General features: G+C 58.2%; 1 protein-coding gene across 1 annotated transcript in view; it reads left to right on the top strand.

The window, feature by feature from the left end:
- Positions 1 to 2: 2 nt before the first annotated feature.
- Positions 3 to 12,130, top strand: part of CELSR1 (cadherin, EGF LAG seven-pass G-type receptor 1) — a gene marked incomplete at its 5' end in the record, with an annotated part of 157,796 nt that continues 145,668 nt past the window's right edge. Inside the window, one exon of the mRNA XM_012655575.1 lies at positions 3 to 3,438. Coding sequence (XP_012511029.1) covers positions 3 to 3,438 — 3,436 coding nt within the window. The remainder of the gene's footprint in view (positions 3,439 to 12,130) is intronic.

Here is a 12,130-nt window from a genome sequence, read left to right on the forward strand (position 1 = left end):
TGGACACCGCGCGCACGCCCCGGGCGCTGCGGGAGCTGCTGGACGTGAGCCGAGAAGGGCGGCTGGCAGGACGGCGGCGCGGGCTGGGCGCGGGGCCCCGGGGCTGCGCGCGCCTTGGGGGGCGCCCGCTGCCGCTGCACGTCCGCCTGGTAGCCCGTGGCTCTCCGACGGCCCTAAGCCTCCGCCTGCGGGCCCGCGCGCAGGGTCCCGGCTGCGGAGCCCGGCCCCGGCCCGGGCCCCGACGGGCCCCCGGCGCGGAGCTGCGTGCACGGGCTGTGCTCACGGTGCCGGGGCTGGGCGGGACGCTCTGCTTCCCTGCCCCCGGCGGCGGCGGGGCCACGCTGCACTCGGCGCTCGCGGCCCTCACCACCTTCCCCGCCTGCAGCTGCCCGGCGCGTCCCGGACCCCGTTGCCCTGGCCGCCCCATCTGCCTGCCGCCTGGCAGCTCGATCCGCCTGCGCCTGCTGTGCTCCCTGCGGCGCGCTGCCGGCGCCATCCGGGTGGAGCTGGTGCTGGAGGCGGCCCTCGCAGGGACGCCCTCCGCACCGCTGTCGCCACCGCCGCCGCCGAGCCTGCCTCTAGCTGGGGCGGGGGTGGCGCGCCGGGCCCGGCGGGGCGCGGGCGGCAACACGAGCCCGCAGTTCCCGCTGCCCAGCTACCAGGTGTCGGTGCCCGAGAACGAGCCGGCGGGCACCGAGGTCATCGAACTGAGCGCGCACGACCCCGACGAGGGCGAGGCGGGGCGCCTGAGCTACCAGATGGAGGCGCTGTTCGACGAACGCTCCAACGGCTACTTCCTCATCGACTCCGCCACGGGCGCCGTGAGCACCGCCCGCGCCCTGGACCGCGAGACCAAGGACACGCACGTCCTGAAGGTTAGCGCCGTGGACCACGGCTCGCCGCGGCGCTCAGCCGCCACCTACCTCACCGTCACGGTGAGCGACACCAACGACCACAGTCCGGTTTTTGAGCAGTCCGAGTACCGCGAGCGCGTGCGTGAGAACCTAGAGGTGGGCTACGAGGTGCTGACCATCCGCGCCACCGACGGCGACGCGCCCTCTAACGCCAATATGCGCTATCGCCTGCTGCAGGGCGCAGGCGGCGTCTTCGAGATCGACGCGCGCTCGGGCGTGGTGCGCACGCGGGCCGCGGTGGACCGCGAGGTGGCCGCCGAGTACCAGCTGCTGGTGGAAGCCAACGACCAAGGCCGCAACCCCGGCCCGCTCAGTGCCACGGCCACCGTGCACATCGTGGTGGAGGACGAGAACGACAACTACCCGCAGTTCAGCGAGAAGCGCTATGTGGTCCAGGTGCCTGAGGACGTGGCAGTCAACACGGCCGTGCTTCGCGTGCAGGCCACGGACAGGGACCAAGGCCAGAATGCGGCCATACACTACAGCATCGTCAGCGGGAACCTGAAGGGGCAGTTCTACCTGCATTCCCTGAGCGGGAGCCTGGACGTGATCAACCCGCTGGACTTCGAGGCCATCCGGGAGTACACGCTGCGCATCAAAGCCCAGGATGGGGGCCGGCCTCCTCTCATCAATTCCTCGGGGCTGGTCTCTGTGCAGGTGCTGGATGTGAACGACAACGCACCCATCTTTGTGAGCAGCCCCTTCCAGGCCGCCGTGCTGGAGAACGTGCCTCTGGGCCACTCGGTGCTGCATATCCAGGCGGTGGACGCAGACGCCGGTGAGAATGCCCGTCTGCGTTATCGCCTGGTGGACGTGGCCTCCGTGGGCCCTGGGTCTGAGGACTCTGCCTCCACCCCGGACTTCCCCTTCCAGATCCACAACAGCTCGGGCTGGATCACCGTGTGTGCTGAGCTGGACCGCGAGGCGGTGGAGCACTACAGCTTCGGGGTGGAGGCGGTGGACCACGGGTCGCCGCCCATGAGCTCCTCGGCCAGCGTGTCCATCACTGTGCTGGACGTGAATGACAACGACCCGCTGTTCACGCAGCCCACGTATGAGCTTCGTCTGAACGAGGATGCGGCTGTGGGAAGCAGCGTGCTGACCCTGCGGGCTCAAGACCGCGATGCCAACAGTGTGATCACCTACCAGCTCACGGGTGGCAACACACGGAACCGCTTTGCGCTCAGCAGCCAGAGCGGCGGTGGCCTCATCACCCTTGCGCTGCCGCTGGACTACAAGCAGGAGCGGCAGTACGTGCTGGCGGTGACCGCATCCGACGGCACGCGTTCGCACACTGTGCAGGTCTTCATCAACGTCACCGACGCCAACACCCACCGGCCAGTCTTCCAGAGCTCCCACTACACGGTGAGCGTCAGCGAGGACCGGCCCGTGGGCACCTCCATTGCCACCATCAGTGCCACGGATGAGGACACGGGTGAGAATTCCCGCATCACCTACGTGCTAGAGGACCCCGTGCCGCAGTTCCACATTGACCCGGATACCGGCACCATCTACACCACAACGGAGCTGGACTACGAGGACCAGGCCGCCTACACACTGGCCATCACGGCTCGGGACAATGGCATCCCTCAGAAGTCGGACACGACCTCCCTGGAGATCCTCATCCTCGATGCCAACGACAACGCACCGCGGTTCCTGCGGGATTTCTACCAGGGCTCTGTTTTTGAGGATGCCCCACCGTCCACCAGCGTCCTCCAGGTCTCTGCCACGGACCGGGACTCAGGTCCCAATGGCCGTTTGCTGTACACCTTCCAGGGCGGGGATGATGGTGATGGGGACTTCTACATTGAGCCCACTTCCGGTGTGATCCGCACCCAGCGCCGGCTGGACCGGGAGCACATGGCTGTGTACAACCTACGGGCCCTGGCTGTGGACAGGGGCAGCCCCGCTCCCCTAAGCGCCTCGGTGGAAATCCAGGTGACTGTCTTGGACATTAACGACAACCCCCCTGTGTTTGAGAGGGATGAGCTGGAGCTGTTTGTAGAGGAGAACAGCCCGGTGGGGTCGGTGGTGGCGAGGATTCGTGCCGACGACCCCGATGAAGGCCCCAACGCCCAGATCATGTATCAGATCGTGGAAGGCAACGTGCCGGAGGTCTTCCAGCTGGACTTGCTGAGTGGTGACCTGCGTGCCCTGGTCGAGCTGGACTTCGAGGTCCAGAGGGAATACGTGCTGGTGGTACAGGCCACGTCCGCCCCGCTGGTGAGCCGGGCCACGGTGCACATCCGCCTCCTGGACCAGAACGACAACCCGCCGGTGCTGCCTGACTTCCAGATCCTCTTCAACAACTACGTCACCAATAAGTCCAACAGCTTCCCCACCGGCGTGATTGGCCGCATCCCCGCCCACGACCCTGACCTGTCCGACAGCCTCAACTACACCTTCCTGCAGGGCAACGAGCTGCGCCTGCTGCTGCTAGACCCCTCCACGGGCGAGCTGCAGCTCAGCAAGGACCTGGACAACAACCGGCCGCTGGAGGCGCTCATGGAGGTGTCTGTGTCTGGTGAGTGGCCACGGGTTGGGAGGAGCGGCTCCCTGATGGGCCGCCTGGAGAGCCGCAGGGACCCGCCAAGGGCCCGCCTGACGTGCCGGGGCGCATCCAGGCAGGGCCCAGGCAGCTCTCCGGGGATTTGTTGCCTCCGGTTGGATGCTGGGGGCGGGAGCCCCACCTAGGCCGGGCGAAGGGGAGAGGCTCCGCACCGCTTCCCTCAGCATTTTTGCTGGGAGCAGGCCTGGCTGCTTCAAGTTCAAGACTGGGGCTCGGTGCTTCCTCAGCAGGCTAGTGGCTCCTGAGTCGTACTATTAAAACCTGGCCTGGGGTTATCTAGGTTGCAGGGTTTGCCTGGGGATGCTCTTCAGCCAGCCAGCCACAGGGTTCTCTGGAAAGATCAAAGGTCACTGCCGGTTCCATGTGCCAATTAGTTTCCGGGCGGGACCGTTGGAAATTGCCGGACAGGTCCCTGAGTCACCCTGTAATACGGCTGGCGTTCCCCTGGTCTCGCTTTTCTGTCTCCTCCAGATAATAACAGTAGGGCTTATGCGTGCCGTCTTTGTGCAAGCTCTTTGAAAAGCACAGTCTTGTTTGATCTTGGCTTATGCTCCTGGACACAGGCTTATAATTGGGGTGTTATTTAAGAGGCCTGCCCAGGTTAGTGGTGGAGCCCGTGTGGGACCCTGCATGCCAGCTCTGGGGCCTCAGGTGGACAGAGGGCGGGTCAGGCTCAGCTCAGCTGCCACGTGCTTGGCAGCAAAGAGCCTGTCCTCCACGCCACTGTCCCCTGCATGCCAGCGCCGGCCTGCGGTGGCCGGGAGAGGGACAGATAGAGGCTCTGGGAATTGGGAGACACGGAGGAGAGAGAAGGATTTGGCAGGAGGTGGGGGGACAACAAAGGGACCCCCAGTGGCTCTTTGAGAGGCCCTGCCTGCCCACCCATCCTTAGACGTGGCCAGCTGGTGCGTGCAGGTGACCTTATTGATGAGATCAGACTGCCACCAAGAAGGGCTCAGATCTGTGCGTTGTTGGAGTCGTGTTCCAGAGTTGTTTAAACAGTGAGTTATTAGGATGCGATATGGCCGTGGGAGTTCTGGAAGAATCACACAGTTACTTTTCTGATTGGTTTTGTTTCTGTAGTCGGCTGTGATTCTGCATGTACGAAGAGCTGGGTAGCAAACAGGCCTCAGTTCCAATTGTTTGCTTGTAAAACCTGAAACTTATAGATTCAGTTTTGAAATGATGCAATACTTAATACTTCAGATGGATTTTGGCAGCATAGTCTATTTTGTTGGTGAATATTTTAGGTTTTGCGAGGTTGTAAAAACGTGTAGTGTATGGAATAGGCCCTAAGGGACAGATTGTTAACCAGGGTTACGGATGTTCTTAGTAATTTTTTTCCTGCACCACTGTATCTGCTAGGTGAAGCAGAATGGAAACTTTGGCCTGTCTGGAAACGACGTGGCGAGGTATGGGTTTAGATTTTCCGGGGGCGTGGTGCTCTGGAGGGAACAGGCCCATGCTGGGCAGGCTGTTTTGCTGGCCTGCGCGTCAGCAGTCTGGGCCCCGCAGGTCGGCCAGGCCGCTGCGGTTAGCACGGAGGCCATTCCGAGGGGGGCTTGGTTACTGAGGGCTGTCGCGCCTGGTGGGTGCACGGCCTGGACCGTGTTGAAGGTGCGGTGGGGGCTCTGTGCTGTGTAGTATTTGTCCCAGCGATCCAGTCCTTGGCTCTGGCTCCTTTGCTGACACGACCTCCTGTACATCAGGTACGGGGGACTTACCTGTGACTCCCCCCAGATGGTGACGATTACCTTTGACTGGGCTCCGTAGGGCAGTTTTCTAGACCCTCGTGCTTACACTGTCATCTGTTCCGCTGGTAACTGGGAGATGAGTGGTGTTCCTCTGCTGCCCATTTTACAGATGCAGAAACCGAGGCTCAGAGGTATCAAGTAACTTTCTCAGGGCTACACAGCCAGCGAGCAGGGCCGCCAGATGTCAAAGCATGATTAGGAAGAAACAAGCCCAGCTGTCACACTCTCCTCTCTTACCGGAGAGAACGTTTTTGAGGAGTTAGTTGCTAAACGGAATGATTCCAGCACCGGATGGGCGCCCTGCTTTCAGGTGGGCACATTGGGATGCCGCGTCACTTTCAGACCCACTGGGCTACTACTTAATGTGCCAAAGAAGCAAGTGACTATCGACGATAAGATCTGTTGTTCCAAACAGCAAAACCAAACCGAACAAAAAGATCAGCTTTCAATTAACCGGAGGCAGATCCTTAGGTTTTATTAAGGCAGAGTGCAGGGAAGCTGTTGTTTCAAATGCATATGCGGTTCAGCGAGGTCTTACCAGCCTCCCAGGATTTACAGCCCTACCCTAGAGCCTTTGATGCGTCACTGCGGCCCTGGGGGTACTGTGTGGGACAGGCGGTGATGAGCTTTTGTGGGAGCCATTCCAGCAGGGCCCAGAGCTTCAGCAGAGAAGGGGACGGTGCACCTGGGGGCGGGGCGCGGGCAGGCATGTGCGGGAGGAGGGCAGTTCCTTTTCGCCGGGCTGGGGGTTAGCACAATCCTTCCGACTGTGAGCAGATAGCATTGGCGGCTTTACGTAGCCTACCACGGGCAAGCCCCTGTCTGAAAGTTTTTGAAGTCTGAATATAGTGAAATTCAAGTAGCTGCCATTTCCGAATGACATCCAGCCATAGGAGGTACTCACTTTCTCTGGGACAGTTTTTGAATGAGATTTTAAATTCTATGATAGGGACCTTTTACTATAAACGTGTAATAAAAGCTGTGTTTGCATTTTTCAAAGCAATGTGGCTGATCACCCAATGGCAACTCAAGCACTGAATACTCTGTGTTCTTTCTAGACATTGGTCTTTTAGTAACAGCCACATCTTTAATCCACCTTGAACACGTGTGTGCCTGCGGGTGTAGGCCTTAAGCCACGCGTTGCAGAACGTGGCTCTCGGTGGAAAGGCGACGTCCCTGCCGCTCCTGCTGTGTGGCGCATGGCTGCAGATGTGGGAAAGTAGCTTCGTGGGTGAGAATGATTGGTGGGTGAGTCATTCAGGCATGTCAGAAAATCCTGAAACTCAGTGAAGTAGCAGGTTGAGTAACCTTTCGCCGTTTACTTTGGAGGGGAGTGGATGGTATAAAGTCGTCTAGGCTCGATAAACCTTTGAGAAGTGTTTGCCTGGTTAAATACAGGATATCGTAGTGACTTTTACGCGGAAGATGACAAACAAGGAAACGAGGAGCTGGCCATCGTACCAGCCGTCGTCTGGACGCACAGAAGGGCATCAGAACGTTTTCTGAAACTCCCGGTGTAGGAAGAGCAGACCATCTTAAATCGCGCCCCCCGTTGAGCTGGGTTCTCTGGGAAGAGTTAGGTGCTAACCATTTGACGGCTCTGATAGCTCTGGAGTAGTGGCTTGTTCTTACCTTGAGAAACACTGGCTCAGAAACAAAGGAGTGTTTATTCATTTATCCAGCACCTACTGTGTGCGGGGCCAGTGCGGAGAGCCAGCGTGGCCCTGACTCGCTGTGGTCGGGGACGGGTAGACAAGGGAGCTGAGCTCAAGGGGAGGGAGGTGAGGACAGCGTGCACGCCAGGGTGGGCTGGGGACCCTCCGGTACCAGCGGGTGCGTGGCAAGTGTATGCCTGGTGGGGGGGCAGGGCGCGGCGGTGTTCCCGGTCTGGAGGGGGCTGACTGTGGAGGGTTTGGGCTAGTGCGGGGCAGGTCACTCTTGGCGGGAGAGTGGAGGGGGAGGGGAGCTGGAAGGTTAGATGGTCACACTCAGTGGTCCCGATGGGCTGACTGCAGGCGACCTGCTCTGGGCTCCAGGACTCTCCCAGGCGCTGCCTGGCCCAGCACATTACATTCTTCTGCTGTCACCTCACGTCGTGGAGGGCAGTATTGCCACGTCCATCTCAGAGACCAGCAAACCAAGGACAGGGAGCCCAGGACACCAGCTTGTAGCAGTGGCAGCCGTGGGATTTCAACCCTGGACGGGCAGGTCCTGGGCCCTGTTCCCTCAACCTCGGCGGGGGGCGGGGTGGGGGAGGTGAGGGTGTGTTCTGAGCTGGGGTCCTTGCAGGGGGGCAGCTTTGGGGAGAAGACCATGAGGCCAGGTAGAGTGGCAGGCAGGTGGGGCTCTGGGAAGTACCTGGAGCCCCTGGGTGGGAGCCAGTCGAGAAGAGGTGCTGTCTCACCTGGAAAGTGGCAGTGTTGCGGACAGCAGAGCTCTGTCTAGGCCCCGGGGTCACTGCTGAAGAGCCCACCTGGTTTGGGCCTTGGCTTCCGCCCGGTTTGAACCCTCAGAGCAGAGCCTGTGAAGGGAGGATGGGGAGGTGGGCTGGGCCTGGCAGCCGCCGTGCCAGGTGTGGCCGCCGCCAGCACTCGGATCCAAACAGAAGTAGATTTTATCGTGTGGGGCACAGCGTGTGGAAAATAGTCCTAAGTTTGGCATGATTTCTTCAGTTCACAGCCTCGGGGGAAATAGTTTTCTAAGTTTTATTTTTTCTTGTCCTGTAACCTGAACACACAGGTTCATATAAATGGCCTAGAATGAAATTCCTGAATGTGGGGAGGGGACATTGCAAAGGACCCCCTCTTTAGTTCAGCACCCCTGGCTGTCCCCTTGTTTCAGGAGGGGAACAGGGACCCCAAGGAAATGCTGGAGGGCTGGGGCCCGGGGCCGGGAGGGTGCTCGTGGCCACTCCTTTGTGGAGGTCACGGGCCTCCCTCCGCTCTCGCCCGTGGACCTGGGTTTGGGCACACAGTAGGCGCTCAGCAGATGTTTCTTAAACAAGCCAAGGGGCACCCACAGAGGGGCAAGGGCAGGCGGCCACCTGCCAGGCCGAGGGGCTGCTGCCTTCACTTGGGGTCCAGGGGGAACCACTCGGAACAAGGACGCCCCGAGGGCCACTTTCTGTCCCCCGTGCGTTGCTGGGGACTTGGCCCTGGGTGAGAGGGAGGGGCATTTTCCAGGAAATCTCTGATGGGTGAATTGCGCGCTTTCGCTTCAGGTACGAACTTGTGGGTACTTGGTAGTCGGTTCCCCTTTTTGGGTGTGAACATTCCAAAGCCGGGAAAAGCCCCGCTGGCTTCGTCACTGTAACTGCGCTGGTGCCTGTTCCCTTGATGTCCTGGATGAAGGCCGGGGCCTTTTTTAGTAAAACAAACACGCACAGCAGGAGGGACTCAGTAAGGGTTACCGTGCAGGATAACACCTTTCCTTCCAGCCACCCCAACACGCCGTCTCAACCCCTTCCAGGGGTTGCAGGGAGTGTGCGGGTGACACAGCGGGTCCCTCGGAGCCGGGGACCTTGTTTGGGGGCTGGCCTGTGGAGGGAGTCACACAGGCACTGCTGCGGTGCTGCCCTCGGGTGCCTGCACCTGCTCACGTCACCACATGCTGTCACCAAAGTCCCACAGAATCCCCATTTCACAGGTGAAGAAACTGAGGCTAGGGAGGTTGTAGCAGTGGGAAGGGCCAGGCCCGGTCCCTGGGAATCTGGGATGCTGACCACTGTACTGACTTTTTGACTCTCTGCATCTGCCAGTGGCTAAGCCCTGGGACACAGGCTTGGGGACTCCCCAGGATGAAAGCTCAGGCTGGGCGAAAGTGACCACATCGCCCAGAACAGGAGGACTGAGAATCGCGTGCGCATCGTGCCTTATTCCACCTGGGGGGGGGGGAGGGGCAGAGGCCGATGCTGGAGAAGGGGTCGCTGCAGGGTCTCCTGTGCTGGAGCTGTAGAAAGCAGTGGGGTGCAGGGCGGCGAGCTCCCCGGGTGCCAGGCAGGCGTGTCTGGGGACAGGAGAGGCCGACAGCAGGTGAGGAGCTCACCGGAGCACAGCCCAGTCCCCTGGCCGGGGAGCCCGCCTGCCTCCCTGCCTCTGCCTTTCTTCTTCCCACCCGCCTTCCCTTTCTCTCCCATCATCCGTCAGTCAAGATTTTTCTTTCTTTTTAATAGTCTGTTTTCTCTCCCAGTTCTGTGTCTTTTTGATGGTAATATTTTTAGGATTTTTTTCATATCTAATCTAAATGACACTTGGTTAAGGTAAACTAACAGCAGCTAATTCAAATAAAATCACATGCTGTGTTAGCATTTGGAGATAAGAGCTCTCTCACGGGGCAGTAACCGTTTATCGGTGAGTTGATTGTTGAAGAACTGTTTTCATAGCCAGAATGAAGTTGTTCGGCTGCCGTGCAGTTCCACTGTTGGCGACTGCTGCACACGGCTGTGGTCCCCGCAGCTGTCCTGGAGTGTGTGACGATACAGGACACAGGACACTGAGCGAGCATGAGATGTCACCAGAGGTGAGGCCTGGGTCACACTCCCCTCGCTGGCCTGTGCTGACTGCCTGGTGCTGGGCACACCTGGCCCCTGTGGGCCCGTTAATCTCTTACATCTCTGAATTTAGATATCTCTGCATAAGCGATTAATATCCAGAATATATAAAGAACTTCTGCAACTCAACAACAATGAAATGAACAGATTAAAAAATAGCCAAAGGACTTGAATAGATATTTCTCCAAATGTTACAGATGGCCAATAAGCGCACACAGAGATGCCGAGTGTCATTGGGAAAATACAAATTAAAGCCATAATGAGATGTCACTTCACGTCCCTTAGGATGGCTGTGATCAAAAAATCAGAAAACAAGTGCAGGTGAGGATGTGGAGAAATGACAAATTGTATCAGCAGCGGCGGACCGTTGGCAGGAGTGTAGAGTGGTGCGCCTGCTATGGAAGACAGTGTGGCAGAACAGTCACGTGATCCCGCAGTCCCTTTTAGGCAAGTACTCACAAAGAACTGAAAGCAGGGTCTTGAAGAGCTGCTCGTACACCCATGTTCATAGCAGTGTCATTCACAGTGGCCAAAAGGTGGCAAGAACCCGGATGTAGTGGACAGATGAACAGATGAACAAAGGGTGGCCCAGCCCTGCAACGGAGCAGTATTCAGCCCTAGAAAGGAAGAGGATTCTGGGATACACTACGTCACGAATGAACCTCAGAGACATTACGCTCCGAGAAATGAGCCAGTCACAACAGGACAAACACTGTGTGATTCCGCTTTCACGAGGTGCACCCAGCGCAGCCAAGGCCATAGAGACAGACAGTAGAATGGTGGTTGTCAGGGGCTGAGAGAGAGGAATGGGGCGTTGGTGTTTCGTGGGTACAGAGTTTCAGTTTGGGAAGATGAAAACGTTCTGGAGATAAATGGTGGTGATGGTTGTTGCGCAGCATGAATTTACTTAATGCCCCCAAACCATACACTTAAAAATGGTTAAAGTGGGGCCGGGAGCGGTGGCTCACGCCTGTGATCCCAGCACTTTGGGAGGCCGAGGTGGGAGGATTGCTTGAGCTCAGGAGTTCAAAACCAGCCTGGGCAACATAGTGAGACCCCATCTCTATAAAAAAAACCCAAACAAACATTTATCTGGATGTGGTGGTGCGCACTTGTAGTCCCACCTACTCAGGAGGCTGAGGCAGGAGGATCGCTTGCGCCTGGGACTTTGAGGCTGCAATGAGCTATGATGACACCACTCTGCTCCAGCCTGGGTGACAGAGTGAGAAACTGTCTCTCTAAAGAATAAAAAAATGGCTAAAGTGGTAAGTTCTATGTTATGTGTATTTTACCACAATAAAAAAAATGCTAAGAAAACAAAAACCACTCAGGTGCCTCTGCCCGTGGTTTCAGGAAGGTTTTGCCCCCAGAGCTTGAGCGCTGAGCTGGCTCCTTTTGTCCTGTCCTGAGTCCCTGAGGCCATCCAGGGCCCTCCTGCCAGGCTCAGCTACCTCATTCATTCCCCCCATTTTTCCGAACACTGAACCCGTGTCTCGACATCGTCAATGGCCAAAGGGGTTGATACTTAAATATACATTTTGTGCCTGGTACTTGGATAAAATCTCTTTGGTTATTTAACTACATATTAAAAGCCACACAGGTGAACATTCCTTTGTCTTAAAAGCCCCGGGTGAGAGGAAGGGACCGTGTTGGTGGGGGCACCTGTGCAGTCGCCGTGTCCTGGTTTTTCCACAGGGTCTGGAGCCTTAAGTCTTGGGGGCGTGGATGAGGTCCGTGGGGACCTGGGTGTCCCGGGCGCCCCCAGCCCAGCCTGGCGGGGGGACCGCTGGGGATTCAGGCCTGACAATGGTGCTTCCACCTGATCGCACTGTCTTGGAGGGAAGCGAGCTGCTTGCCTGGCAGCCCGGTGGGCTCAGGATCGAGACCCTCTGCTCTGCGCAGCCTGGGGCTGTCCTCGGCCCTCTCCCCTCATGACCGCATCTCGGAGTCAAAACCACCCGTACACGTGCTGGTTCACGTGTGTTTTTATTGGCATTTTGATACATTTAAGCAATGTGGCTTCATCTCTCTCCTTTTTTATTTTTCTTGAGATGACATTCACATACAGTTAGCCATTTTAACGTGAACAATTCAGTGGCATTCACAGTGTTGTGCAACCCCCACCTGTGTCCAGTTCCGAAATATTCTCGTTGCCACGGAAGGAAGCTCCGTACCCACTGGCAGGCATGGTGCGTGACCCTCCGTGTCTGGCGTCTCTCCTTGGGCGTCGTGTTCTGAGCTTCACTCAGCTGCAGCATGTGTCGGTGCTCCCGGTTTTTGTGTTGGTCTCTCTTTTTTTTTTTTTTTTTTTTCCCTTGTCCTAACACTTGAGACTGTAAGAATT

The sequence above is a fragment of the Propithecus coquereli genome, unplaced genomic scaffold, assembly GCF_000956105.1.
Source record: "Propithecus coquereli isolate 6110/MARCELLA unplaced genomic scaffold, Pcoq_1.0 Scaffold480, whole genome shotgun sequence".
NCBI classification, from domain to species: Eukaryota; Metazoa; Chordata; class Mammalia; order Primates; family Indriidae; genus Propithecus; species Propithecus coquereli.